General features: G+C 42.4%; 1 protein-coding gene across 8 annotated transcripts in view; it reads left to right on the top strand.

Moving 5' to 3' along the window:
- The window catches only part of mdn1 (midasin AAA ATPase 1), an 82,096-nt gene that overhangs the window by 38,969 nt on the left and 17,325 nt on the right, over positions 1–25,802 (top strand). For 2 of the 8 annotated variants that reach the window (XM_051725180.1, XM_051725179.1), the window contains exons 43-79: positions 975–1,239; positions 1,374–1,533; positions 1,758–1,874; positions 2,306–2,514; positions 2,680–2,828; positions 3,387–3,586; positions 3,677–3,903; positions 4,024–4,137; positions 4,757–4,886; positions 4,973–5,079; positions 5,666–5,799; positions 5,895–6,055; positions 6,396–6,516; positions 6,742–6,979; positions 7,345–7,573; positions 7,797–7,923; positions 8,228–8,392; positions 8,591–8,805; positions 8,978–9,365; positions 15,176–15,288; positions 15,376–16,039; positions 16,699–16,860; positions 17,090–17,372; positions 17,577–17,815; positions 17,974–18,069; positions 18,203–18,297; positions 18,644–18,780; positions 18,936–19,091; positions 19,428–19,537; positions 19,647–19,720; positions 19,893–20,076; positions 20,308–20,461; positions 20,826–20,972; positions 21,085–21,211; positions 21,295–21,400; positions 21,567–21,682; positions 25,315–25,728. In XM_051725180.1, coding sequence (XP_051581140.1) covers positions 975–1,239; positions 1,374–1,533; positions 1,758–1,874; positions 2,306–2,514; positions 2,680–2,828; positions 3,387–3,586; positions 3,677–3,903; positions 4,024–4,137; positions 4,757–4,886; positions 4,973–5,079; positions 5,666–5,799; positions 5,895–6,055; positions 6,396–6,516; positions 6,742–6,979; positions 7,345–7,573; positions 7,797–7,923; positions 8,228–8,392; positions 8,591–8,805; positions 8,978–9,365; positions 15,176–15,288; positions 15,376–16,039; positions 16,699–16,860; positions 17,090–17,372; positions 17,577–17,815; positions 17,974–18,069; positions 18,203–18,297; positions 18,644–18,780; positions 18,936–19,091; positions 19,428–19,537; positions 19,647–19,720; positions 19,893–20,076; positions 20,308–20,461; positions 20,826–20,972; positions 21,085–21,211; positions 21,295–21,400; positions 21,567–21,682; positions 25,315–25,728 — 6,833 coding nt within the window. The remainder of the gene's footprint in view (positions 1–974; positions 1,240–1,373; positions 1,534–1,757; positions 1,875–2,305; positions 2,515–2,679; positions 2,829–3,386; positions 3,587–3,676; positions 3,904–4,023; positions 4,138–4,756; positions 4,887–4,972; positions 5,080–5,665; positions 5,800–5,894; positions 6,056–6,395; positions 6,517–6,741; positions 6,980–7,344; positions 7,574–7,796; positions 7,924–8,227; positions 8,393–8,590; positions 8,806–8,977; positions 9,366–15,175; positions 15,289–15,375; positions 16,040–16,698; positions 16,861–17,089; positions 17,373–17,576; positions 17,816–17,973; positions 18,070–18,202; positions 18,298–18,643; positions 18,781–18,935; positions 19,092–19,427; positions 19,538–19,646; positions 19,721–19,892; positions 20,077–20,307; positions 20,462–20,825; positions 20,973–21,084; positions 21,212–21,294; positions 21,401–21,566; positions 21,683–25,314; positions 25,729–25,802) is intronic. The other 6 variants (XM_051725185.1, XM_051725186.1, XM_051725184.1 and 3 more) reach the window with 6 other exon arrangements.

Raw genomic sequence — 25,802 nt, 5'->3', positions numbered from 1 at the left:
ATTCTGCCTAACATCATCTTTTGTGTTCTGTGCAAAAAAGAAAGAAAAGCCCAAAGTATTCTTCAGTTTGTCGCGAACACCTAGTGTCTGAGTACAGTCTGCAAGCGCTTTTCATGTGGAGTCCAAAGCGGCACTTGACGCAGGCGCTGACGCCCTGATATGAATCATGAACACGACTTCACAATTGTTGTAACAAAGTGGATAGCCACACTCTACCGACAGATTAATATTGTGGATGAAGAGAGTTTAAGAGATTGAATGCCCATTGCAATGAATATGCAACCTATGTTGGGACTAGTTCTTTCAATTAATCAAACTCACACATAGACTTTGGGAAATGTTAAATGTTACTTGAATTGGTGCTATTTTAGTGCATTTCTATCTTTATACTGTGGAAGGCTTTGTTTGGAAAATGATAATAAAGCATTATATTGTTACATATTGTTTTGTTTTCTTTCCTAATAAGGAAATAAATGCATTTTGACAGGAAAAAAATATGTATTGTGTCAAATTTCAGCACTTTCAAAATCTGCGATTAACCGTGATTAACTGCGAAAAAATATGCGATTTAAGCACGATTAAAATTTTTTATTGACTGACAGCACAATTTTTTAGTCCTTCAGACTCTAATTTTTCAAAAGTATGTATCTCCTGACCTCCTCGCACACATGTTCTTGAAGTGCACATCCACTGTTGTTGTTTCCACATTCGTCTCCTGTTTACTGATTACATCAGTATGTGTTGTTAGAAAAATCTGTCTGCACGCATTCAGTGGTTGAGCACTCTGCTGATGACAAAATTTGCATGCTTCCTGTACACAGACGCCTAGTATTTGCATCTTACCGAAGTGTACTTTGTGCTTAATACACGCTTAAAACAGCATGAGGGTGAATAAATGACAGAATATTATTATTCATTTTTTGGGGTAAAACCATCTCTGTATGTCTTATCATTAACCTATTGAATTTTTCTAGGTGGACATCATACGTCCATGGCAGCAGGTCTTGGAGAGCATGGACTACGTGGTTGCCATGGTGACCAGGCGAGGCCTGATGTCATTGGATGGGGCGGTGCAGGATACAGAGTTTCTGTTGAGTACATGGAGCGCATTCCGCTGCTGGCTGAGAGAGGAGGGTCTTGATACTACTGAGGGCACGGTCACGTTTGAGGCCCTAAACAAGCTGGAGGTCATTATTGTTCTGCTACATAAACTCAATACCAAACTCAAGGTCTTAACAGGTAAGGACACTGTACTTTTTGAGGGTATAAGAAACTACTCCTGAGAGCAAAAACATAAAATGTTTCATGCAATTTATATAATCCATTGATAGCAATGTGTGTTTCAGTCATGTAATATCTACTTAACTCTGCAGACATGTCAAAGCTGCAGATGGACTTTACTCTACTGAAGGAGCGCTTGGCACAGATACAGGACGGCTGGACTCATGGCGGCTTTGAGTGGCTGGATGGAACACTAGTGCAGGCATTGCAGACTGGAGACTGGCTGCTCATGGACAATGTCAACTTCTGCAGGTCAGCTGAAACACAAGACTAGAGATCTATGACCAAAAATGAGCGCAGTGTAGGAGATTGGTTGCCAAATATAGTCAAATATACAGTTTTAACGGTCATTAAACAAAATTATTTTAACCAGAATGCTGTTTTTATTTATTTATTTATTTATTTATTTATTTATTAGAAAGTGTTATTTTTTAACTGCCACCTTTTATATTAATTGTTGTATGTTGTGTTTTTAGCCCCTCAGTGTTGGATCGACTCAATGCCCTCCTGGAGCCTGGTGGGTCATTAACAATTAATGAACGAGGAATCATTGATGGAACCACGCCCACAATCACCCCCCACCCTAACTTCAGGTACAATCAAAGTGAAACAAACGGACAACACTTCATGCTTAACTGTTTTAAACATTATTGGCTCTGTCCCAAATGCCATACTTTATTTGGATTCGCTCACCTGCATTTGTAAAGTCCACGAGAAAGTAGGGTGTCCCATTTATCATTTCATGATTCAGGAGGGTGCTCACGACCCCTTTGTGGTCACTAAGTTCCCTTGATGCACCCTTTGGTTGAGCCCAAACTGGTACAGACTCCACAGCAAACTTTTACCCAACAGCCCATGGAGCAAAATGTAGACGTAGAGGAGCAGGGTGTCATTTAAGACAGGGCCTTTCTCAAGAGGACCAGGATTCTGCCACATTTTTTAGTAGATCTGATAATAGCCATGTGTAAGTATAGTCCTGTGGAAACCAATTTTTTTGTCACTCCTATAATACATTGCTTTTCAGGTTGTTTCTTACTATGGATCCTGCAAATGGTGAAATTTCTCGAGCCATGAGGAACCGAGGTGTTGAGATATACATCCCTGGCGAGCATGAGGGCTTGTGCTGGGATGCTCTGGATCTAAAGATGGTTTTACATACCCTGGGTGTGACAGGAGACTGTGTGTGTGACCTCCTCATCTCCGTTCATTCAGAAATCAAGAGGGCCATATGGGGTGCGTCTATGATTGAATCAACCTTGATTTTACCTTTTTTTTTTTTTAAGAAAGCACACCGTAATTATGGTTATTTTATGCGTATATAGGTGGGTTTGACTGGTTAATTTTTGGTTCATTATTTAGAAATGTTTTAATGGATATTCTCTTTTCAACCTTCTTCAGATTCGCCTGCATCCTCCATGTCCTCTCTACTCTATGCTGCGTCTCTGTTGTCCGGTCAGCTTCAGAGAGGAGTGGATCTGCCCAGTGCTCTTCTTCAGGCCTGTGGAGAGGCATATGCTTTCTGTCAGCGTACCATCACTAACCAGCAGGTACATAGATAGTTTTCATGCATGCCAATTCCACCAATGATCAATACATACACACATGGCATGAACTCAGAAGTGCTTGTTTTATGGTTTGTCTGTGCATTTTAAAGACATTTAATATATAATAATCTAAAAATGAAATGTATTTTCATTGGGTAATATAGGGTAGAATTCTTTCTGGGTATTTTGTATATGGGTAGTTGACATAAAATACTTAATGTCTTGCAGAATGACATGTTAAGCTCTATCTAAATCTATTTTAAACGGCGTTTTGATAATTGTTTTAACATTTTCAAAAGCTTTTACGACCATATATTAATTGAGAGACTACATGGAATATTTGTTAAATATTCATTGGTCACACTGCAGGACCATTTCAAATGAACTAATGAAGGCAACAAGAAAATTATTTCCCAAATTTTAATCTAAAATCTTTGTTTATACAGTAAATAAAAGTCCATAGACAATGTTATGCATCAACTACCCAAATACAGGGTGATGCCATAATTTCTCAAATTAAATTTTTTCTTAATCAACCACACCTTTTACCTCTTTTCTCAGCTGGCACAGGAAGTCATAGAGAGGCAGCTGGCAGTGCTGGACTCTGAGGACTGGGGCAGTGGGCTGCTGTGTACAGGTGTGTGGCCAGACCGCATCCCCTCAGCCCTTCTGTGCACTGAAGACTCGTGTTTCTCTAGTGTCCAGAGAGATGGACAGGTCCTTCTTTTCTGCCTCAACACTCTAAGCCTTTACGGGAAAAGGTCAGAACTCAACACTAATAATTTTATATTTCATAATCGGCCATTGTAAGCTTAATTTGTATTAATACTTTCATATTTATGCTCATCCAGGAATCGTCCATTGAGCCTGGTTGACCTGCAGAGAGCCATGCAAAGTGGCGCTGTGCTGGACGGTCTGCAGTTTTCTGGAGGTGGAGCTTTAGACGAGGGAGCAGAGAATGCACTGTGCCTCCTCCCGACGGCAGTCAAAATACTGACAGAGAGAGCCTCTCACGGTGACTGGGTCCTCAGAACCAGCTGGCTCTCCTACCTCGCTAAAACGTACAAATATGCACCAGGTAAGCTATATAGGGGGAAAAATGCCTTTTTATAATGAGTCTGATAGAGCATGATGGGGAATTGCATGCAGATTTCTCCCCTAATTTATTGCAGTTCAGAGATCAGATTTTTTATTGCAGATGCAGCCTTGATGCAGTTGGAGGCAGGCTGTACAGCGCTGAAGGCTGTATTCAGCAGCAAGCTCATCGGTAAAGGCAAATGCCTGGCAGAGCTCCTGCAGCCACACAGCACAGGTACAGTACATACATACGTATATACATTTAAAGACAACTTGAAATCAAAATTGACCCTGTGTACTTTATAAATGCCCCTGGTCTTATTGTGCACTACTCATCTATGCACATTACTCTAGGAAACAAAAATGTTTGAAATGTTGTATTTACATTTATGCATTTGGCAGATGCTTTTATCCAAAGTGACTTACTGTTCACTTATTATAGGGGCAATCCCCCGGAGCAACCTGGAGTTAAATGCCTTGCTCAAGGACACAATGGTGGTGGCTGTGGGGATAGAACCAGCAACCTTCTGCTTACAAGTTCTGTGCTTTAGCCCACTACGCCACCACCACTCCAATGCTTAATCTTTACAAAAAGACCATGCAGTCCAATTAAATCCTGATGGATAAAGTCAAGTACAGCCTTAGATTATTTTCTGCTGAATATTCTTTTTGACGTCACATTTTGGAAGTTGGGAATGTTGTTTCATTGACTTTAACATTTACTTGGGAATACCTACAATCAAACTCACTAAACATCCTTACTTATAAAGTAAAAGAAACATTAAATTCAAACCTGTTGACTTTTGAAAACTACACTCTAAATGACCATCACTGTTCAAATATTTCAATACCAGATGACTACAGGATACTGCTAGACATGCGCTGGAATAAGCAGTACTTGGACATCTTGGCCAACACCTGCAACTTTGAGGATGAGGAGAGATACATGGAATTCATGGAAGCATTGAATGCTGTTGCCAACAGGTAGACCATTGAATTGGATATAACTTGAACATTGTTAAAAAATTAATAAATCTATGTATAGAAATGACTGTTTTTTGTCTTGGAAGAATCATATTGCTGATGGACAGAGAGGACAAAGCAGCTATTAACAGTAGTGTTGGAAACACCTCACCTCATAACAGTGCTCTTAGACTGGCCACTGCCTTTTCTAAAGGTACAAACACACATTCATAACCAGTTACATGAACTATTACCCTATTTTTTATATATATATATATGTATATGTTGTTGACATTAGGTGACATTTATGAACAAATTTATTAACATTTGATCCTTGGTCTTACACTACCAGTCAAAAGTTTAGAACACCTACTTATTATTTATTATAACTGTCTTCCATACATTAGATTAATATTAAAGCCATAACATGATGAGTAAGAGAAATTAAAGTATGAGAATTATTTAGTGACCAAAAATATTACAAAAATTCTTATATTTTAGCCAAAAGGATCCCCCCCTTTGCCAAGATTATAGCTCTGCACATTCTCTCAACTAACTTCATGAGGTGCCACCTGGGAGGCTTTTTTAAACAGTACTATTAAATTTAAAAATATTAATAATTCAAATTGGAGTTTAGTAAATAAATTTGTACTAGGGCACAATTTATATTCGTCAGCAAAACGAAGTATTTAAGCAAGGTTTTTAAGATCATGGGCAACATAATTTCAATGAAGTGTCAAAACATCTGACTGGTAGTGTGTCACACCACTAATAATCTCATATTTATTTACATGTTGAAGGGACGGTGGACATCGGTCACCTGCCTCATCCAGTGTTGGTCCACCTGCGCTCGTTCTTCGACCTGTGGGATTCATTTGTACTGCAAGCTGTACAGACGGGCCAGCCCTACATCTCTGATCACCTCATGTTTGAGGTCAGAACCCCATTACTCAAAGAATTCTTTTATTATAGTAGTGCTGCTCTGTTCTGCTGACAGTTCATCGTGATTGTGTGTGTGTTTGTGTGTAGATCTTGCAGCTTCTGCAGTGGAGGGATCGTTTCTGGCTTGTTTGTAACTCTCTGTCTGCGGATGCTCGAGGCGTGTGTGTGCTGTCACTGCACTGGCAGTGGGTCCACAAAAACCTCATAATGCGGCTGCCTCCGCTTCTGATGGGGGACAGTGACTATGAGTGAGTAATGCCTTTTTTATATGATGAAAAGGCTTAATGAAATATTCTCTGTAGCTGCAATATGACCATAGTTGCTTATGCATTAAATCCATTATATGTGTTATTAAATCTTTGGTGTTAACAACTTGTAACTGGGTTGTTAACTTGAAATAGTCTGGGAAATTGACATGTCCTGCAGTGTGACATGATATAGTTCATCTAAAACTATTTTCAACAGCATTTTGCTAATGTTTTTATAATTATAATGAATGCTTTTATGATTTTAGTCTATTTTAGTCACATTTTTTCAAAGCTTCTCTGTATATGGGTTTGTGTTTATATGTTTTTATGTTTGTATCAGAGGGCAACAGGAACTACACACAATCTCAACAGCGATCCAGAACGCTCTCTCCAGCTCTGTAGCTGTGGCCTCTGCGCTGAAGGGCATCCAAAAGACACTAGGAAAACCACTACCCTATAAGGTTAGGCCATTTATAGCATACAATTTGGATAATGAAAAGACATTCATATATTAAGAATGGCTTCAATGTCCAATTATTGATTGGGGTCACTGTATATCTGTCTGAAACAAATAAAGAGACAAGTTCCCAAAAACTACACAAAGAAAGGCCAGCAGAAATACTCATTTTGAGTTCATTCTTCCCAAGCAATCTAAATTACTTAATCCCACAAACCTTTCTGTGCAGCTGGAGGCGGTGGCAGAATGCGCAGCCCGTTTGCGAGTGCTGTGCAGAGCTTTGGATGTTCGAGACCTGCGCCTTGACAACAGCCTCACATCGCTATGGAAACAGGAGGTGTCTCGTCTCCGGGGTGTAGCCATGGGGATTGACTCTAAGGAGGCTCTGTTGGAAGCTTGGGGTCTGGTGCTCCAGGCCAACCTTCTCCTGGAACCTCACAACTCTGGTAAACCAGTCAATTTCACAAGTAGGTTACCTTGCTTTTCTGTAATGCATAAGCATCTTGGGCATAAAGAGCTGTTTTTGAGTCAGTTTTAGGGTTGAGTTAAAGTAAAGTTTAAGGTAATCCTGCTGTTTTAAAAACTGTTTAAACCAGCTAAAGCTGGGTTGCTAGTCTAAGCTGATCTCCTTGTCTGGTCAGGCTGATCTGGTTTGCTGGTTTTTGAGGAGTTTTGGGTACTTGTCAGCAGGTCAGGCTGGGAGAACAGCTGGCCAACCAGCTAAGCCAGCTCAACACCAGCTTGGCCAAGCTGGAAGTCACACAGAATATACTATTCTATTACCAATGTTTTCAACAACCTTTTTTTATTTTTATCACTGTCATATTTGTAGGTGTTCTGGAGAGGCTTGTGAGCTGTGTGGATCAGCAGCAGGGTCACATGGCCTCCTGTGGCCTGCTGGAAGATAATGAGGAGGATGTGGGAGAAAGCGCCGCTCCAGACAGGGAGGTGTTACTGCAGCTTGCACGCCGTGCTCAACTGTGGCCTGCACTGGAGCAGTTGGCAGTGCTCAATCAGATTAAAGTCACCACAGACCTACTATACCTTGCAGTCACACCGCGGTATGATGATATATCTCCATCAAATTATTATTGATTATCCAACGTAGCCATAAGCAATATTGCGGCTCATGTTAAAGTTTGTTGAAAACGGTTCATTTAGACAGTTAGTGAAATTGGCAGTTGTTGATTTTGTAACTTGTAACTCAAAGTTGTTAATAAGACTGTCTTTTATAGAATGTGTATAATGTTTTATTCACTTTGTATTGTATATTGTGCTCTACAGAGGCAATAAAAAGGCAGAAGCTGGTCTGTGCAGGTCCCTCTCTAATCATCTGCGTTTCTGCATGCAGTCCACCCCCGTGAACATCAGACAGCTGCAGCCGCTCTGGTTCCTGCTGGGTACAGAGCGGGTCTGTCATTTCCCCTTTATATTATTTTGCACACACAAGCAGTGTTTATATATACATTCAGGTCTGAGGCTAACAGTGAAAATGCCTCTGTATTGCATTTTTCTAATTTAATACAAAATATTTCTTTACAAATTATATCATCATATTATTTTAAAAGAATAATTAATTTTAGACTATCTTTGTATTTGGTTTGTCATGATATCCATCAATCAGTTCATTTTCAGGTCTAAATGAAAAAAAAGATTTTCAGATTTTTAGTTCATATCTTAGCAGTCTTGTAACGCTGTTGTAACTCCGTCACCAGCCTGTGGAGGAGCTACCGTTGGTGTGGTGTGAGCTACTCTCTGAGACACTGGCTGCACTGTGGAGTGGCAGTGTGACTTCTGACCCCGAGCGCTGGCTGAAGTGGAATCCACTTAATCCTGAGGAACACAGAACCTCCAGATCACTGTTGGGACCATCTGATACAGTAAGTGTGTGTGTGTGTGGAGGAAGAGCTAAATTAATTAACGATAGATTTTTATGACATTTGATTGAGGGGAAAAAAAACTGTGTGTGTTGATGAAACATGCAGAAATAACTTCTCATCAAAGTTGTCTTCACTAATACCTGCTATGTAACTTTCTTATGATGTGAAGTAATAGAGGAATATGTTTTCGATGTTAAGGGTCCTGGCATGCTGAGTCGTGCAGTGTGGTCCCGGTGTATGCTGGGAGTTCTAAGCAGCACTGACACTGCCGGCCGGTGGGATCCATCAGGCTCACACTTCCTGTCATCATCAAGGGTGACCTTGGGCGAGTGGAGAGAGAGAACAGGGCAGCTGCAGGATCTAAGTGCTGTGATCTGGGATAACATGGCTATGCCTGAGCTTGCTGACTTCAGGTAGAGGGACCTTATCGCACCCACATCACTTACATTCTTTGTTACAGATGTGTAACACAGATTGTAAATATGTTTAATTGTAGATACAATTCACAAATTCAAGTCACTTCTGTTTTAAAATATGATTTTAATTCCTCTGTGTCTCTCATTCCTTCTCTCTCATTGTCTGTAGATTAACTGACTGCAGGTTGCAGGGCCTGGTTCTGCGTAGACAGCTGCAGTCATTGTCTGAGTTACTGTCTCCAGGGTTACAGGAGAGCTATGCTGAATCCTGTGACAATCTGACTGAAGGCCCTGACCCAGTCAGGGCTGCCCAGGAGATTCAAACTGCCCTCAGAGAAGGCCTGCCTGAAAATCTGCTCCCAGAGGGATTTCTTGATACCTTAGTGACATGCTTGACACAGTTTGTCCATAATCATGCACAAGATTCAGTCCAGCTTGCCCGGTCTGGAGTTTTCTGGGTGAATATGGGTCTGCTGCAAATCCAAGTTTGGGCTCCACAAACAATTTTTGACCCTGCTGTGAAGAGGGCGTATAAACTCCGCTATGCACAAGAGGAGGTATGTGGTTGTGAGTGGTTAATTTATGACACTTCATACAGTATGGATGACTTTTTGTAACAATATGGATATGATTAGGGCTGTACAATATATTTTTAAAAACATTTATATCTTGATATTTTTCAGCCTTTTGTAGATATTCAATATATATCCCGATGTTTTTGTATTGTTTTTGTATCTGAAATTGCTTAAAAGGCCATCATTTTGGTTGAACCATCATTTCAAGTACATTCATTTGAAGGACATTCAAAATGTTTAATGACAGAAGTAAAATACAGTAAAAAGTTAGTAAAATAAATAATAGTAAATGCCTGTTCTATTTCTTCCCGTTCCAAACCGCCAGAGGCAGTAATGAAAGCACTAGTGGAAAACTCTTGCACTTTGACTGAGAATTCGAATTAGAAAGTTGTCACCGGGTGACGCATGACATGTCTTTAGCTATAAAACCCCTGAACATGTCAGCTCGATCTCTTCTTCATTCTCGCTTGACGGAATCGATTGTGCCGATATTTTGTGCAGTTCTTTTTTTGAAGAGTGCTTCAGCTGACATCCGTGAACTGTTTCGTCACCGTGTTTACAGATTTGATTACGAATGGTTTTCTCCGTGAAATGCCCCTAGTGACCGGGAAGTGCGGTTTATGAGCATTTTCTCCGGGAAGCACCAGCGAGATGGTCTCGCGCTTCTGAAAAGTTTCAAACTTCTGGTTGCCTGTAAATTTGTATACCTCTGTAAACACATATACTCTGAAGCCCTGGTTGCCTAGGTTTAATGAGTGCAGGATCATCGTTTGTTTCTCGCTGGACGTGAAACTTACGTGAGTGTCGATAACGAGCGCTGGATTTAAACTCATTGGATTGCTTTTAGGTGAGTGTTGAAGCCAGTATGGATACATCTAGATGTTCGACATGCCCTAATGTGATGGATATCATGGATGGACATAATCAGTGCCCTGCTTGTCTTGGTGTGGACCATCTTAAAGAGACCATGTCTGACCCATGCTCTGAGTGCTTCATAATGCCTCTCCGTCGAGCTTGACTGGCAGGTCTGGAATCCTCTGCAGAGGATTTGCTGCATTCTTCACGCATCCCTATGTCTGATCGTAAGCGTAAGCAAACACTTCAGCATGACAAAAGGAATAAAAAAAACTAAATCTGCTGATCTAGCACGCAAAGAGGAACAGCTGTCTTCTGCTGTAGAACTTTTACTTCCGCTCCTGGCTAGAGCTCAGCCTACAACAGACTCGCAGGACAAAGTGGAGCCTGAATCATGCCTGCCATCATCACCAGCTATGCATGCAGAACAGGAATTAGATGCGATGTCAGTGGCTGCCTCTGACACGCTTTTTGGCACAAATCCGGTTGCAACCTCAGTGATTGGTGAAAGTCTGCCTGTGGCCCAGTCATCCCACTCAGACAGTGATAATTATAATGTGTCTGACAAATCGGGTGGGTCATCTTCAGTGGTAACGTCCTTTGAGGGAACGTTGAAAGCGAAGATTGCCCATATTAATCTGGACACCCCACAACCAGCAGTGGGCTCTGAGAATGTTTTTCTGCATCGTGCACAAAGAGCCTCCTTTATGATGCCTCATAAAGTGATTTTACATCCGTATTCGTGTCTGCATTACAGAGTACATCAAAGGCCACACTTCCTGATCAACTGGCCTGCACACTGGCTGTGATGCAGAACCCGGAGGCAGTGGGTCTTGGCAGCATGCCACCTGTAGAACCCAGTGTTGCGGTGCTCATCATGTCTCCTGATGAGGCACTCTGTGAGAGCGTGCGCTGCCCCAACGTCGAGTGCAGACACACAGATGAACTACTGTCATGGGCATACAACTCTACAGCATGTCTTGGTCATGTTTATAATTCTTTGGTGCACATGCTTGTTGTGTTGCACTCCTCCCTGAGTGCAACATTATCTGACCCTTTAGTGATGGATCTAACTGAACTGGCATTGGGTGTCATTGCCAAGCACTGCGGCACAGCTTTGGGCACTCTAGTGCAAGCATGGCGCCAGGTTTGGTTGCCCAATCCCCTTTGCCAGAGGTCTGTCAGAACAACTTGAGACGGTTGCCGCTAGTACCTGGTCGAATCTTCTGACTCCCATCGTAGCCCTCCCATCTCTGCAGGCAAGCTCAGACAGGAGTGCTGATGTGATAAGGTCAACTGTGGGCTGTTTTATGGAGAGTCAGCTGGCTCATTGGGGATCAATAACAAACCAGTGGCTGCTGACTACCCTCTCAAGGCTATCGTATACAGTTTCGCCGTCGACCCCCTGTACACACTGGCGTGAGACCCACAGTAGTTCACGATCCACGGCAGGTAGACACTCTTGCGCACGAAGTTCAGGTGTTGCTGCGCAAAGGAGCCATAGAACTTGTCAACCCCTAAGTTCATCCTGGGGGATTCTTATCTACTTACTTTCTGATCACAAAGAAATTCGGCGGGTTTTGGCCAATCTTAGATTTAAGGAATTTTAATAGTTTTCTAAAGTTCCTGCCATTCCGAATATTGCGCACAGCAGATGTTTTACAGGCCATTATGCCTTAAGATTGGTTTGTGACGATAGATTTAAGGGTCGCCTACATTCATATTCCAGTTGTTCCGGAACACAGGCGATTCCTTCGGTTTTCTTTTGTTGGTCAAATCTTTCAGTTCAGTTTTCCCGTTTGGTGTTTCTCTGGCACCAAAGGTGTTTTCGAAGTGCGTCCAGGCTGTACTGGAACCACTACAAAGGAATGGCATGAGTGTTGCCATACCTGGACAATTGGCTTGTCTGTGAGGCATCACCACAGCAGGCAATAGATCAAACATGGCAGTTGCTGGACCATATTACGGCTTTGGGGTTCACAGTGAATTAGGACAAATGCAGGCTTGTCCTAACGCAGTTGACCCATTTTATAGGTCTGACACTCAACTCTCCCACGATGCTAGCCTCCCTCACACTGGAGAGGGTACATTCAATTCTGACAGTGGTGAAGCGTCTTCAGGAGGGCCACACTCAATGGCACATTATTTTAATGAGGCTCTTAGGGATGCTCAGAGCAGCAACAGCAGTGGTGCCACTGGGATTGTAATGGCTGAGACCATTCCAATGCAGGCTCATTCAGAAGCAGCTGTGTCCAGTGCGGGACAAATAAACAAGGGTCAGAATCACACAGCGTTGCATTCAGGCCCTGGCTCCATGGTCACAGAAGCAGTTCCTCTTCAAAGGAGTTCCACTCTGTCCTCCACCTTCACGTGGGAGGTAATAAGAACAGATGCCAGTCTTCTCAGATGGGGTGGAGTCTGGCGCCGGAGAGGAATGAATGGCACTTGGAGTGGGGCTTTGTGCACAGCACATATAAATGTTCTGGAATTAACTGCAGTGTTTTTCACTCTACTCCATTTTCAGAAGGTGCTCAGGGATAAACATGTTTTGGTGTGCAGAGACAACGGGGGCACAAGGTTACGGAGCGCACTTCAAGTAGTTCACAATCTGCTGATATGGGCTCAAGCAAACCTTCTTTCCATTCGAGCGGTTTACCTGCCCGGTCGACTCATCTGTGCCACGGATGCTCTCTCACGTGGCAGGGTGTTACAGGGATTTTGGAGACTACACCTGGAGGTGGTGCAGATGATATGGCGGACTTATGGGACCGCAGTGGTCAATGTGTTCGCAGACAGTCAGACAACTCACTGCACTCATTGGTTCTCTCTGATGGACGAGTCAGGATCACTGGGCCTGGATGAACTGGCTCACGATTGGCCGGGCATAACGTTGTATGCTTTCCCCCATTACCACTGATTTGGAGAACCCTGTGCCGTGTCCGTGACTGCAGTCACCGTCTGCTGTTAGTTGCTCCTCAAATGCGAGAAATTCAGAACCCTCCTGTCATTGTTAACAGGGCCACCTTGTCCTCTAACCAGCAGATTAGATTTGCTGACTCAGTTGGATGGGAGAGTTTGGCATCCTCACCAGACCGGTTGAAATTGTGAGTGTGGCCACTAGGTCCACCGAGCCTCTCTTGGAGTCTTCACAGGGGGCCAGGGACAGTGTTTTGAATGTTTGTCCAGCATCTACATGAAAATGTTATGTTAGTAAGTGGGAGATGTTTGTGACTGGTGCACCAACCATGCCACTGATCCACTACAGTGTTCTGTTGGACAGATTTTAAATTATTTGCAAGATCTTTTGGACCTTGGGCGTTCGGCGTCTACACTCAAGGTGTATGTAGCAGCTTTGGCAGCCAACCGTTCTGAGGTGAGCGGTCTCTCACTTGGGCTGACCATGTAGTTGTGGCCTTTTTGAAAGGGGCCCTCCACGGGGTGTGCGAAGCCCAATGTGGGACTTGAGTGTGGTGCTCAATTTCTTATGTCAAGCACCATTTGAGCCTATAATGGACTCTGATGTCTTTGAAGACTGCATTCCTCTTGGCCATTACAACAGCGAAACGTGAGTGAGCTCCACGCATCATCAGTGAGCGCTCCCTGTTTGTGCTGGCATTGTCTCCACAATTTATGAATCAGCCCATTGTGTGGACTGCACCAGATCAGGCTGACATGCGGGTTGAGCTATGTCCAGTTAGGTCTTTGAAGGTTTATATTGACAGGACAGCAGCCTGGCGCAATACTGACCAATTGTTTGTTTGCTTTAGTGATGCACACAAAGGGACTGCGCTCTCCAAGCAGAGACTAGTGCACTAAGTGATGCAGGTAATTTCTCATGCATACGAGTCTTCAGGGCGTCCTGTCCCCTCATCTATTCACCGTCACTCTATGCGTGCTCTTACAACATCTTGGGCAGCGCTCAGAGGTGTATCGCTCTCTGAAATTTGTGCAGCAGCAACATGGGCTTCAGCCTGCATTTTTCTCGTTTCTACAGACTGAATGTGACTCCCCTGCCAGCAGTGGTGGCTGCGGTGCTCTCTGTCTGAACTGATGCATCGCAAGGGGATTCCTCGTGACTGCGTAGGTTTTTGTCTTCCACAAGTGCTTTCAGTACTGCCTCTGGTGGTCTGGAACGAAAGGAAATAGAATGCTGGTTACGTATGTAACTGTAGTTCTATGACTGAGTGGAAGACCACCAGAGTCTCTGGTTATGCGTAATTCATGAGAACGATCTAGAGATTGAGCTGACGTGTTCAGGGGTTTTTATAGCTAAAGACACGTCATGCGTCATGGATTGACAACTTTCTTATTCAATTCCCGGTCAAGCGCAGTTTTAGAGTTTTCCTCTAGTGCTTTCAGTACTGCCTCTGCCGGTCTTCCACTCAGTCATAGAACCACAGTTACATACGTAACCAGCGTTTTCCACACAGTTTTTCACAAAATGAATCATTTTCATTTATATGCATCAATTTTACAATACATAAAAAATAAACAGCAATAATGTATTTTAATTATACATTTTTATATGAAAAATGCCATGCAGACAGTTCTGTGAACATCTCCGAGTGATGGTTTAAACAAATCCTTGAATAAAAGTTATAAATTGATTCAGTGAAATTGAGAGTTTAATCTAATTCATGGAAATGAACTCTAACAATGTTTGTGCTACTGAAGTTTAAATCAGAGAAGCTAATACATCTCTGCCTTAGCACTATCATATCCACAAGCCATGAAACAATAGAGTCGCAAAATTAGCCAAAATTGACATGATGTTGTGAATAATATTCAAACTGTTATTTTATAATGTATATTACGGGGAAAATCATCACAAATATACTGTGAAATCGTTTAGATTTTGCCCATCCCTAAATATAAAACATGGTACTGTGAAATTATAGCTCTTAAACCACACATCACCATGTTACTGTCTCTTTCAGCTTGCTTTGCTACAGGAAGAGTGGAGAGGGAGGAGTCTCTCCTCCCAGCAGCTAACAGGGGCGGAGCTTGAGGAAAGCAGCACTACTGACAACTTCCAGCATCCTCGTATCAGGTAAATAAACATCCAGCATCCCCTATGATTCAAAATACTACTAATTGCAAATTAGAGTGGAAGTTGAAATCTTTTGTGTGTTTGTAGGTATTTATGGATCCGTATGCAACAGTTAAAAGAGCAGATTTGTGAACAGAGCCGTAAACAGGCCTGCCGACCCCCTGACCCCCAGTATGGTCGTCTGTATCAAGAGCTCCAGCATTACCTGTGCAGCATCGGTCAACCAGCTGCAGTTGGCGACCTGCTCTCCCACCTCCTGAAGGCCTTGCACAGCCCGGGGCCAAAATCCAGGCTGGGCATTCAGGGTCTGCTGAAGGAGGAAGCTGTATGGCAGGCTTCACAGCAGCGTTTCGAACAGCGGCTGGTTGAGGAGTACCCGCTCTATCCTGATGTGGTGGTGCCCCTGCGGGCCGCGATTTTGCAGGTGCAGCATGGGATGCGACTGCTGGCTTCCCAGGTGTCCTCCTCATGGACTGCCCTCCCAGATCTGACTCGCCTGGTCTCCACCATGCTAGCTTTTCCAAGCCCAGCAGCGGCCTCTGATCTGGCTTGTGCAGACTTTCTGTGCTCAAGGGAATGCATACAGATACTAAAGGGCCTGGGAAAGCAGTTGCCGGCAGCAGAGGTCAGCCATGTGGTGCCAAATCCTGCTGTGTTGCTGCTTACTGCATTGCTCTATGTCCAGAGTCACACGCTGAGTGCTGGACATCTAAGTGCAGAGACGAGAAAACTCTTCAGACACGTTTGCCAGGTTGAGAAAATTTCATTTCAGCACTTTTTGGAATACATTGAAGTAATTAACAAATTAAAAGGATAGTTCACCCAAAATTTTAAATTCTCTCATCATTTACTCACCCTCATGCCATCCCAGATGTGTATGACTTTCACATCCCAGAAACATAAATATTTCAATCCTTTTTTACTATAGATTTCCACTTTGACTTTCAGAATGTGAACGTGAAAGTGGAGAGTAAAAAAGGATTAAATATTGATCTGTTTCTCAACCACACCTATTATATCACTTCTGAAATCATACACATCTGTGATGTGAAAGCCATACACATCTGGGATGGCATGAGGGTGAGTAAATGAGAGAATTTTCATTTTTGGGTGAACTATCCCTTTAAATTGTAATTTATATACACATATATAAATGTACACTATATACATTTATGTGTGTATTTTCACATATTCTGATATATTTACATACAATATTTTGACATTCTGATATATTTACATTATATAAATATATATATTTTATGATGCAATATAATATAATTTATAATATTTATTTTAGGTCAGCCGCAGTGTCTTATATGATCTCATTTCAGTCTTCCACTAAAATAATTTTATGTTAGCAGGGTACTCTTGAGAGCAATTTTGTGAATATGTTGTTATGCTTTTGTTCAGGCTATAGTGAATGAATGGGATGAGCAGGAAAAGAGAGCAAGAGAAAAAGAGCAGATGGAAGCCAGTCTGTACCGCAGTCGCACTCATCTGCACGGGACGGGCCTTACAGAGGACCAGCAGGAGGAGAGGGAGTTTAGATGCTCTTTCCCCTCCTACCACAAGGTAAATAATGATTATGCTTTTCTTCTGCCTTAAGATACAGTTAACCGATCAACTGTGTTTGTATGCTTGTTTTATTAATTTCATTGACATTTCCATGTTTTGTTGCATCTTTAGTAGTAGTCATTTCAATACGAGTTTCTTGGGCCAATAAAGTGTGTGTATTTTTTTCTATGGGACATCTCACAATGCTTGTCATTATGTAAAGTATATGTTTTGTTTTCTTCTCTAGGATTTTGCTGACATCACCTCAGAACCTAGTCTTGATCAGCCAATAATCATAGAGGATGACGATGATGTGGATATGGAGGATTCTAATGAGATGAGCAGCTTCCTATTGGTCAGCAGCATGAGCACAGTGGTTCAGGTCCATCAGAGACTCTGCTTGTCATACACTCAGTCGCTGTGGTACCAGCCCAACCCACCAACCAGTCACACCAAAGATCACATCAGTGCCCTGGTCTCATCCTATCAAATCACAGCTCCACTGATAGCCCGCTTCTACAATCTAATGGGTATGGACACTGAAGAAGTTGAACAATATTGAATGACTTCTGACAATTAAAGACCAAAAAGAGATTTTTATATATGTATTTTGATATTCAAGTCTATAGTTTCTTTAGAAATCTGCTCTTGGATGAAAAATATAGCTTTTGTGGTGCTGGGAATTTTTAAATCGTGTAAATCGGTCTTAAAGCAATAGTCTCTTTCTGTCTCAGACTGTGAATTGGACCCTAAGTTGATGGGTTCTCAGCTCCTGCTCAGCACTCTGCTGCAGAACACAGTGACCGGTTCTGGAGGTCCAGCTTGTCTGATCCTGCAGAGTGATCCTCCGTATGACTTTTACAGAGAGTCTAATATGAGTCAGGCCCGGCTCTGTCTGCCAGCGTTAGAACAACTGAGTAAGGCCGTGAGACAGCGCCTGGATGACTGGCCCGACCACCCTGCACTTGTTCAGGTGAGTGTGTCCATCACTGTCATACCTGTAATGTTAAAATGCATAGACAATAATTTCTGTGGCACTTGTGCTAACTTAATAAAGACTCGTCTTTAACCCCCCTCCCCAACCCTTTTGGGTATTTAATTTAAATAAATATGAATTATGATGTATCTCAGATCACCATGGTGATAGACAGGATATTGGCATTCAGTCTGTCCAGCCCTCTAGCCAAGTTCCTGAATGGCCTGGAGATCCTGCTCAGCAAGGCACAGGTAAGGCAGCCAGCTCATGCAGTTATATTATTTACATACTGGTCTAGTATATTAGCCATTTGTGCATGCCCTGGGTCATCATATAAGTCTAGATTTAGTTGTAATTTTCATTCATTATCTCTTTTACTCACAGGACTGGGAAAACAATGCTAGCCGCTCGGTGTCTCTTAGGAATGAGCTAGAAGCCATTACACAACTCATCATTCAGTGGAGAAAACTTGAGCTGAAGTAAGTGGTAATTCTACACCTGATAGCATAGTGGTTGAAAATATGGTAATCAAAATGTTGTAGGTTCAAACCTGATCCTGGTGCTGTCACCATTGTGCCCTTCAACAAGACCTCAGGTTTCTCCAAGGAGGTTGTGCATGCAATAAATTGCTGTAATAGAAGTACTGAAAAAAGGCTGTTAGTCACTTTGGATACAATCAAAAACCTTGCTCTGAATAAGTTTCAGCTTTAAGCTCTTCTGTTGGTTTCTGTTTATTTGCTGTTTGCAGCATTGCATCAGTGTGCACTGGAGGGAGATATAATGCTGTTAGATTTTATTAGCTAATGTCAACACACTATCTTGCAGCTGCTGGTCAAACAGTCTGGATAATGCACTGAAGCACCATGCTGAGAGTTCAACCAAGCACTGGTTCTCCATTTACCAACTCATAGAGAAATACCTACAAGAGCAGAAGACAGACTCCAGACATGGTAATCTAAAGAGTATGCACTGTTTTATACATTTGTACCTCTAAATAAGCCGTAAATCGTATCTTCCTCTCGTTTGTATTGTTCGTTTTCAATATTAGTAATTGATTAGTAATTGCAAAACATCACATTTAATCAGTTTGCTTTTGATCATTTTTGTTCCTGTCCAGTAGAGGGCGGTGAAGAAGATATTTGCCTCTCCTCAGTCTCAACCACTTTGCAGGCCTTCATAGAAGGTTCCACCATTGGAGAGTTTCATACCCGCTTGTCCATGATGCTTGGTTTTCACTGCCATATCCTATTGGCTCCCAAACAGGAAGGACAGGGTAAGAGACTTCTTACACTGAAGCAATCTTATGTGACAACAGTTTAGTGATGAGTTTGTTATTAGCATATTCCCTTGTTAAAGACCCCATTTTCTACTAGATATTACTAGTTGGTTGCACATGTTATTAGGCAGACACTAATTTCATATTGTAAAAGAGTTGACTTTGATTCCAGCTTTCATATCACACATGGAGAGAACAGGAAATAGAATGGTGATGCAGTTTGTTTTACACGGACTTCTTTGCTACTTTGTGTATCAGTAATGTGATGACAAAATTAAAACTGTAGGCCACAGTCTTTGTTTTATAACTGACTTCTTCCTGTCACCTTCACAGACTTGCTGTGCAGTTTGCTGTGGAATCTCTATAAATACTACACCCAGTTCTCAGAGAGTATCCAGAGCAAAATCACCCAGCTGAGGTCTCCTATAGAGAAAGAACTTAAAGTAGGTGAAACTAAAGCCCAGCAATACTGTCACTGCTTCAGTTTCAGAACAGTTTGATATCTTGCTTTTTTTTTATTAATTAATGTTACATTTATCTTGTTTTATAAAGGACTTTGTCAAAATCTCCAAGTGGAATGATGTCAATTTTTGGTCTATCAAGCAGTCAGTGGAGAAAACACACAGGTGAGGGTGATTTTACTAAACGTTATATTCATCTTAAAGCAAAGCTTCAAGGTGTTATGCTGTTTTTTTTATCAGATGTATATTTAACACAGTGCAGTGGTAATGGACCTTAAATACCTGGCTATAATGGTTTTCCAATAATGTTATGACATTGTGTTGTGCGTGTGGTCAGGACCCTGTTTAAGTTTGTGAAGAAGTTTGAGGCGGCACTGAAGGAGCCGTGTACACCATGTCTGGTGGAGCAGGGCAGTAACAGCAGCATGGATGAGGTGGATGCTCAGCCTGAAGAGACTCCTCTACACAGGGTTCACCGGGCACTGAGAGGTGCCCTGCCTGGAAAGGGCAGAGATCTGCAGGTACAGTAACCAAGTTCAAAGATGAATTCTATTTAAACTTTTACTGAAAAGTTAAATATATCTTAATCTTAATTTTGGAGTGTCCCTTTTGCCTGTGAGACATATGTGACTTCTGTGCATCTAATATGTGGTTATCTAACATATTTAAACTCTCTTGCCCATATCTTGATTCCTATTGTGTCAGTTTTTGTAATGCATTGGCATTTACTGTAAACAATTTTTATGCATAAGTCTGATGGTCCAGAGGAGCTGCCATCTGAAACAAAGCCCTCATCTCTTCAAGCCCGTCTGCCTGTCCTCACAAGGAAGATGAAAAAGTTATGTGTGCAGCTGATAAAAAAGACCTCTCTGCCTGAGCTATCTGAAGACCTGGATCAGTTTACAGGTATCACTGTTTGCACTTATTCAAGTGCTCAGAACTTCATAAGGAGCTATCTTTGTCCTAATTTTCATTCTTTTTTTATTTTTATTTTTTTTCATGTTTAATCTTATTAGACTGTTTTATGTTGTCTTATTTGCCTTTGTGAGGTTAATCTTTATGCCAAGAGCTAAGATTGGATAAGATTGAACTTTGTCATTGTACAGAGTACAAGTACAGAGCCAATGAAATACACTTAAAAAGCAGAAGGGCACTGCCGCTGTAGTCCGGTAGAATTCAAGACTGCACAAGAAGTCCCACAACTAAAACTTTTGTGACTTATTTAAGTACACCTAGCCCTATATGTAAAATGCTCTCCAATTTGTTGCAGCTGAGATCATTGGGAATGTGCAGGCCCTGCAGAGCCTGACGGTGGACCGCAGCATGGAGCAGGAGAGGCAGAAGGCAGAAGTGAAACACATCCTCCGGCAGAAACAGAGAGCGCTAGCTGACCTCTTCAAGATGCTGTCCCAGATCGGTCAGTCGGATTCAACACATTCCCCTGAGATGCTAAGCTTTGTTCAAATATTTAGAGATTCAGAGTGATGGCCAAAAATGTAATTTCATTTTTGTGTTTTGTGTCTGTCTAGGTCTGTCATACCGTAAAGGTTTGACATGGGGTCGTACAGCAGACCCAGAGGAGACTTTGAGTCTGCAGCCAATTGAGATGAAGACAGCTTTGTCTGCAGTAAAGACTCAGGACAACACAGAGCACATGTATGTAACCAACATCTACACACAAGTGTCTTTCTGAGAACTGACGTTCATAGTCTGATTTTGATGGTTATTATTGTTTACAGGTTATTTGCGGAGATTACGAACGCATGGGAGGGTTGTGAAAAGTATTTCTATCGGTCCTGGGCCAGGCGCAATGCCATGATGACAGCATTACAAAGTTCTGTTAAGGTGAGGGCCTTAAATCAACTTTGATGTGGAGCGCCAATATAATCAGCAAGATTAAGTGTCTGCTTTATATTTGATTTTAATGTTAGTTGAACTTTGCTGGTTTTATGTGGTCTTCAGACTGCTGCAGTTAGTGATTTGTATTTTTAATTCTTGCTTTGTCCTATAGGAGCTGGGACTGGGAAATGTAGAGCGCTGTCGAGGTTTCTCTTCTCACCTGTTCAAACTGTTGCTGAGACAAAGACGAAGACTCTCTGGACTCACAGAGCACTGGGTCCAGCTCAGGTACTGTCATTTCTCACAGTGTAAAGTGAAACAAAATCAATCAGAGCATTGTTTTGATAGTGCCACTATTAGGGGTGGGTAAAAATATTGATTTTCTGATGCATTGCAATCTTCGTTTGAACAATCTTGATATCGATTCTTAAATCCCAAGATCGATCTTTTACTCCATGCGCAACCCTCCACTACAATGCGCTCAGAAACGTCATGCTACTGCAGCAGTCGGCGCATCCCCCAACAAAGAAGTCCACAGCTAAAAGAGACCTTTTGATTGGTCATTTTCTATCTAAAACGGTTGCTGATCTCTCTTCTGAAATGGCGGAAATTAAACGTCTCCTTCAATCACTTCAAACCGTTCCTCAAGCCCCGGTGGTAGAAATTACACCAGAGAATGAGCATGGTTCAAATCAAGGAATTTCATGATTCCTCCCAATCTCACATGTAATTTGGGTTTTGATGCTCTGTCTACATATGCTTCAAAGTCTTTTTTTCCGTGATCGTGTAGAGTTGGATGATGTTACTGTGAACCCTTTGCCTCAGAATGTTTCTGTTGGTGATTTGACATTTGTAGATTGTTCTAGTCGAGGTTCTGTTCATTCGTCAGTGAATGCTTCATCCTCTTCTGATGACACTCTGGCTGTACTCCAGATGGCATTGGCCCGGCTGGGCCTTGATAAGACACCTGCCCAGGCTGCTCAGTCCAATGTTTTTTTAGGCAACCTTCTACATCAAATTATTTTGCTATTCTGCCATGTAAGGGATTCTTGGCTATATTTTTAATGCACTTATGGGTTCGGGTGCCCCTAAACAGCATTCAAGGACTGCTTGTACTCTAGCTTCTATGTCCGAAGTTGATTCTATTAATGTGGGGCTCATGCCAGAGATAGAACCAGCTGTTGTGGCTTTGGTAGTATCTCCTGTCGAGTCACTACGAGGTAATGTTCGCTGTCCTAGTGCACAATGTAGATGTACGGATTCACTTTTGAAAAATCTCAGTCGTCTAACATAACCTGTGCGGAGAACACTGCTAGCCCTTTTCCACCGACATGGTTCGGGTGCATGTTCCTGGGCTGGTGCGAATTATCAAACTGTTCCACGCATTTCCACCGCAGAAAAGGCCATTCCATGGCTGAAAACCTGGTTCTGCACTGGCCCCAAAAGCTTGCTGGTCTCTACGCAGGAACTGATTACATCAGGGGACGGAGGGCGAGATCATGTTTTGTCACCATGGTAAAGTTTTCCCAAACAACAACAACAGTAGCCACCATCTGCAGCAAGGAGTATTCTTCGCTCTATAACAATAAAAACCCACAAATTATCAGACATCAAAAGCGTTCAGGTAACACGATGAAACATATGGTATTGCGATAAACTAGAGAGATCGCAAAGGAAAAAATGCTCTAATGAAGATACAGCACGAAATGATGCACGCCGCCTTCAATCGGACAGTTGACCAAATCATAAACAAATTAAAAAACACTTAAGGGAGTATAGGGATCATAAGATGGACATAAGCAAAAGCGACAGTGGACGGAGCAACAATGTTTTGGACTCGGACACCGACCAGCCTGCTAACTAAATGGGGTATTGAATTCAGCCAGTAACGCTCATGATAAACAGTGAATCGCCGGTATCCTCAGCAGCTGATCTCAGTAAGTTGTTATATTTGCCAATTTGTTAACTTTTCTTACACTGTTGTCATCATATTTTGTGAGTTGCTTTGTTCTGTAAGGGGATTTTTGACCAGATACTCACTAAGTTTGGAAGATCGCGGCTATCTGTTAAGTAAAACAGTGGGATTCTCAATCAGTAATATTTAATGCTATGTCAAAAATCCAAATAAAACCATCTGCTACACCAATGTTAATGATTCCACTGTAACAGTATACAGAACTTAGAAAGTTAAGCCATAGTTCATACAATATAATGTAGTTACATTACCTGTCGTCTTTAGCGTAGATGTCGTCTCTGACAATCTTGTTGAGCAATGTAATAATGATGGATTGCATTAATCCGTATGTTTAAATATGTCCTCAAAAACAAGAGTGAAAGCTGTATACAAACACACTGTGACTCACCATGTTTGTTTATGTTTGAGGTAGTCATGTGAAACTACCACCTAGACAGTAACCCATTACATCACCGCTGGGCTCTCAGGTCAGTGTTGGCCGGTTTACGATAGGTTTCAGATTGCCCCAGCCGTAAACCAGCGGAGCACAGGCTCGGCACGAGAACCATCGCAGTTTTGGTGGAAAAGGGCTATACCTGTCAGTTGGGTACACTGTCAGCTACACTTCTGACAGCCCATCATCAGGTGTGACTTGCCCAAACGAGGCTGCCTGAAAAATGTAAGGGGACCTTGCTGGACCTGCCAATTATTCCGGGGCACTTGTTTGGGCCAAATGTTCCAGAGTTCTGAGTGAAGTTGTCGAAGGCCACTCAGCAGCTGACACAAGTGCAGCATGCTCCTGCCTTTAGAATGCCAACAGCTCAGGCTCGCCACCATTTTTCAACACCAGAGCAGCGCTTCTGCCAACACCATACTCCTCAACCCCAAGCCCCACAGACACCTCGGGTCACTGAGATTGCTCTGGGCTATCGACCTCCTCACCGACAAACATCTGGAGGGCTGCGTCAGTGCCCCCACAATGTTAATGTTGCTGCCCCCCATGCTGTGAGTTCAGCAGTTTTCCTTGAGCAGCCTTGACTTTTTATCTGGTGAGTTGCATTCCTAATGACTATTTTGGTATGAGTCATCCACTAGTGCTTAAGTACCGCCTCTGGCGGTCAGGAGGAATGAAACAGAACGCTAGTTACAAATGTAACTGTGGGTCTATGAATTCCAGATGACTGCCAAAGTTCTTGGTCACGCGGAATGTGCGTGAAAGGCGTATGAGACTGAATGCTGAGATACTGTGGCTTATCATCCTCAGAGCTCCGCCTACGTCACCATGTGACTGTGTTGGTATATTCTCTCAACCTATCTGGCTGGTGCTGCGATTAATCCACTAGTGCTTAAGCACCGCCTCTGGTAGTCATCTGAAATTCACAGAATCGCAGTTACATTCATAACTAGCAATTTCACTTACCAGTGATTTGTTAGTATAGTAGTGGAATATTCAGCAGTGAGATCCTTTCACTGCGTGTTGAGAGTTAAAGTTTGGTTTGACTCTTTCTGTGTGTCTAAAGAGATCGACATGGCACATTTGTCATTTAATAATGTCTCTTTTAATACCTTTTCTGTTCCAACAAAAAAAGAAACATTTAATTCTAATCAATCATAGCACAGATTAGTTAAAGCTGTTCTCATTTACAGATGCTGTTTACAGAAATGCCCAGCTTTCTTAAAGAGACAGTACCATTTTTTAACTCTTGTTCAACAAATAAATGTAAATATCTGTAAAAGTTCAAATTATGTAATTAAACATGTAACAACATAATATATGCAATATATTATTATATTTATTGATTGAATACATGGATTTGTTCATTTTTGAAAGGCTAAAATGTGTCCAAAATGATGAAAAACTAATAAAATAGAATTAGTAAAATAGAATAAACAAAATCCATTAGATACACACCAATGTGCCAGCCTTCTCTTATGCAATGACATTTTTTTCCATCTAAAACTACAGGAAGCTGATAGACAGTGTCCAGAGCATTCAGTCCCACATGCCTGAAGACGACACCAGTGGTCTGCCTCCCCAGGAGCCTCTCCACCACTGGATCACCAAGGCTCAGTCTTCAGCCCTTCACTGTTCTGTCGCGCTCCAACAGCTCTCATGGATCCTTCAGTGCTGTCCTGAAGGGTCTTCTGCAGCCCACACTCAGGCCAGGGAGGGGGAGGTCGTGCAAGGGCGAGCCACACTGAGCCACCCTTCTCCCCTGGCCCCACACATCCAGCCACAAGTGTGTTTGATGAGGAGAGGGGAGCAGGCATGGAAGGAGGTGGAGCAGCGAGTGGAGAACCTAATGAAGGAGGTGAAAGACCTGAAAGAAAAGCTGGACGGATTGGCACAGGAATCCACAGAAAGAGTAATCCATAGCTGGTGAGTCAGAGAGACACAGATCACAATGGAAGAAAGCGTGTCAGTTCCCCAGGAGTGCTTCTATACCATGAGTG

Source organism: Myxocyprinus asiaticus, chromosome 19 (genome assembly GCF_019703515.2).
Source record: "Myxocyprinus asiaticus isolate MX2 ecotype Aquarium Trade chromosome 19, UBuf_Myxa_2, whole genome shotgun sequence".
Classification (NCBI taxonomy): Eukaryota; Metazoa; Chordata; class Actinopteri; order Cypriniformes; family Catostomidae; genus Myxocyprinus; species Myxocyprinus asiaticus.
This window is presented reverse-complemented; position numbering and strand designations above follow the sequence as displayed.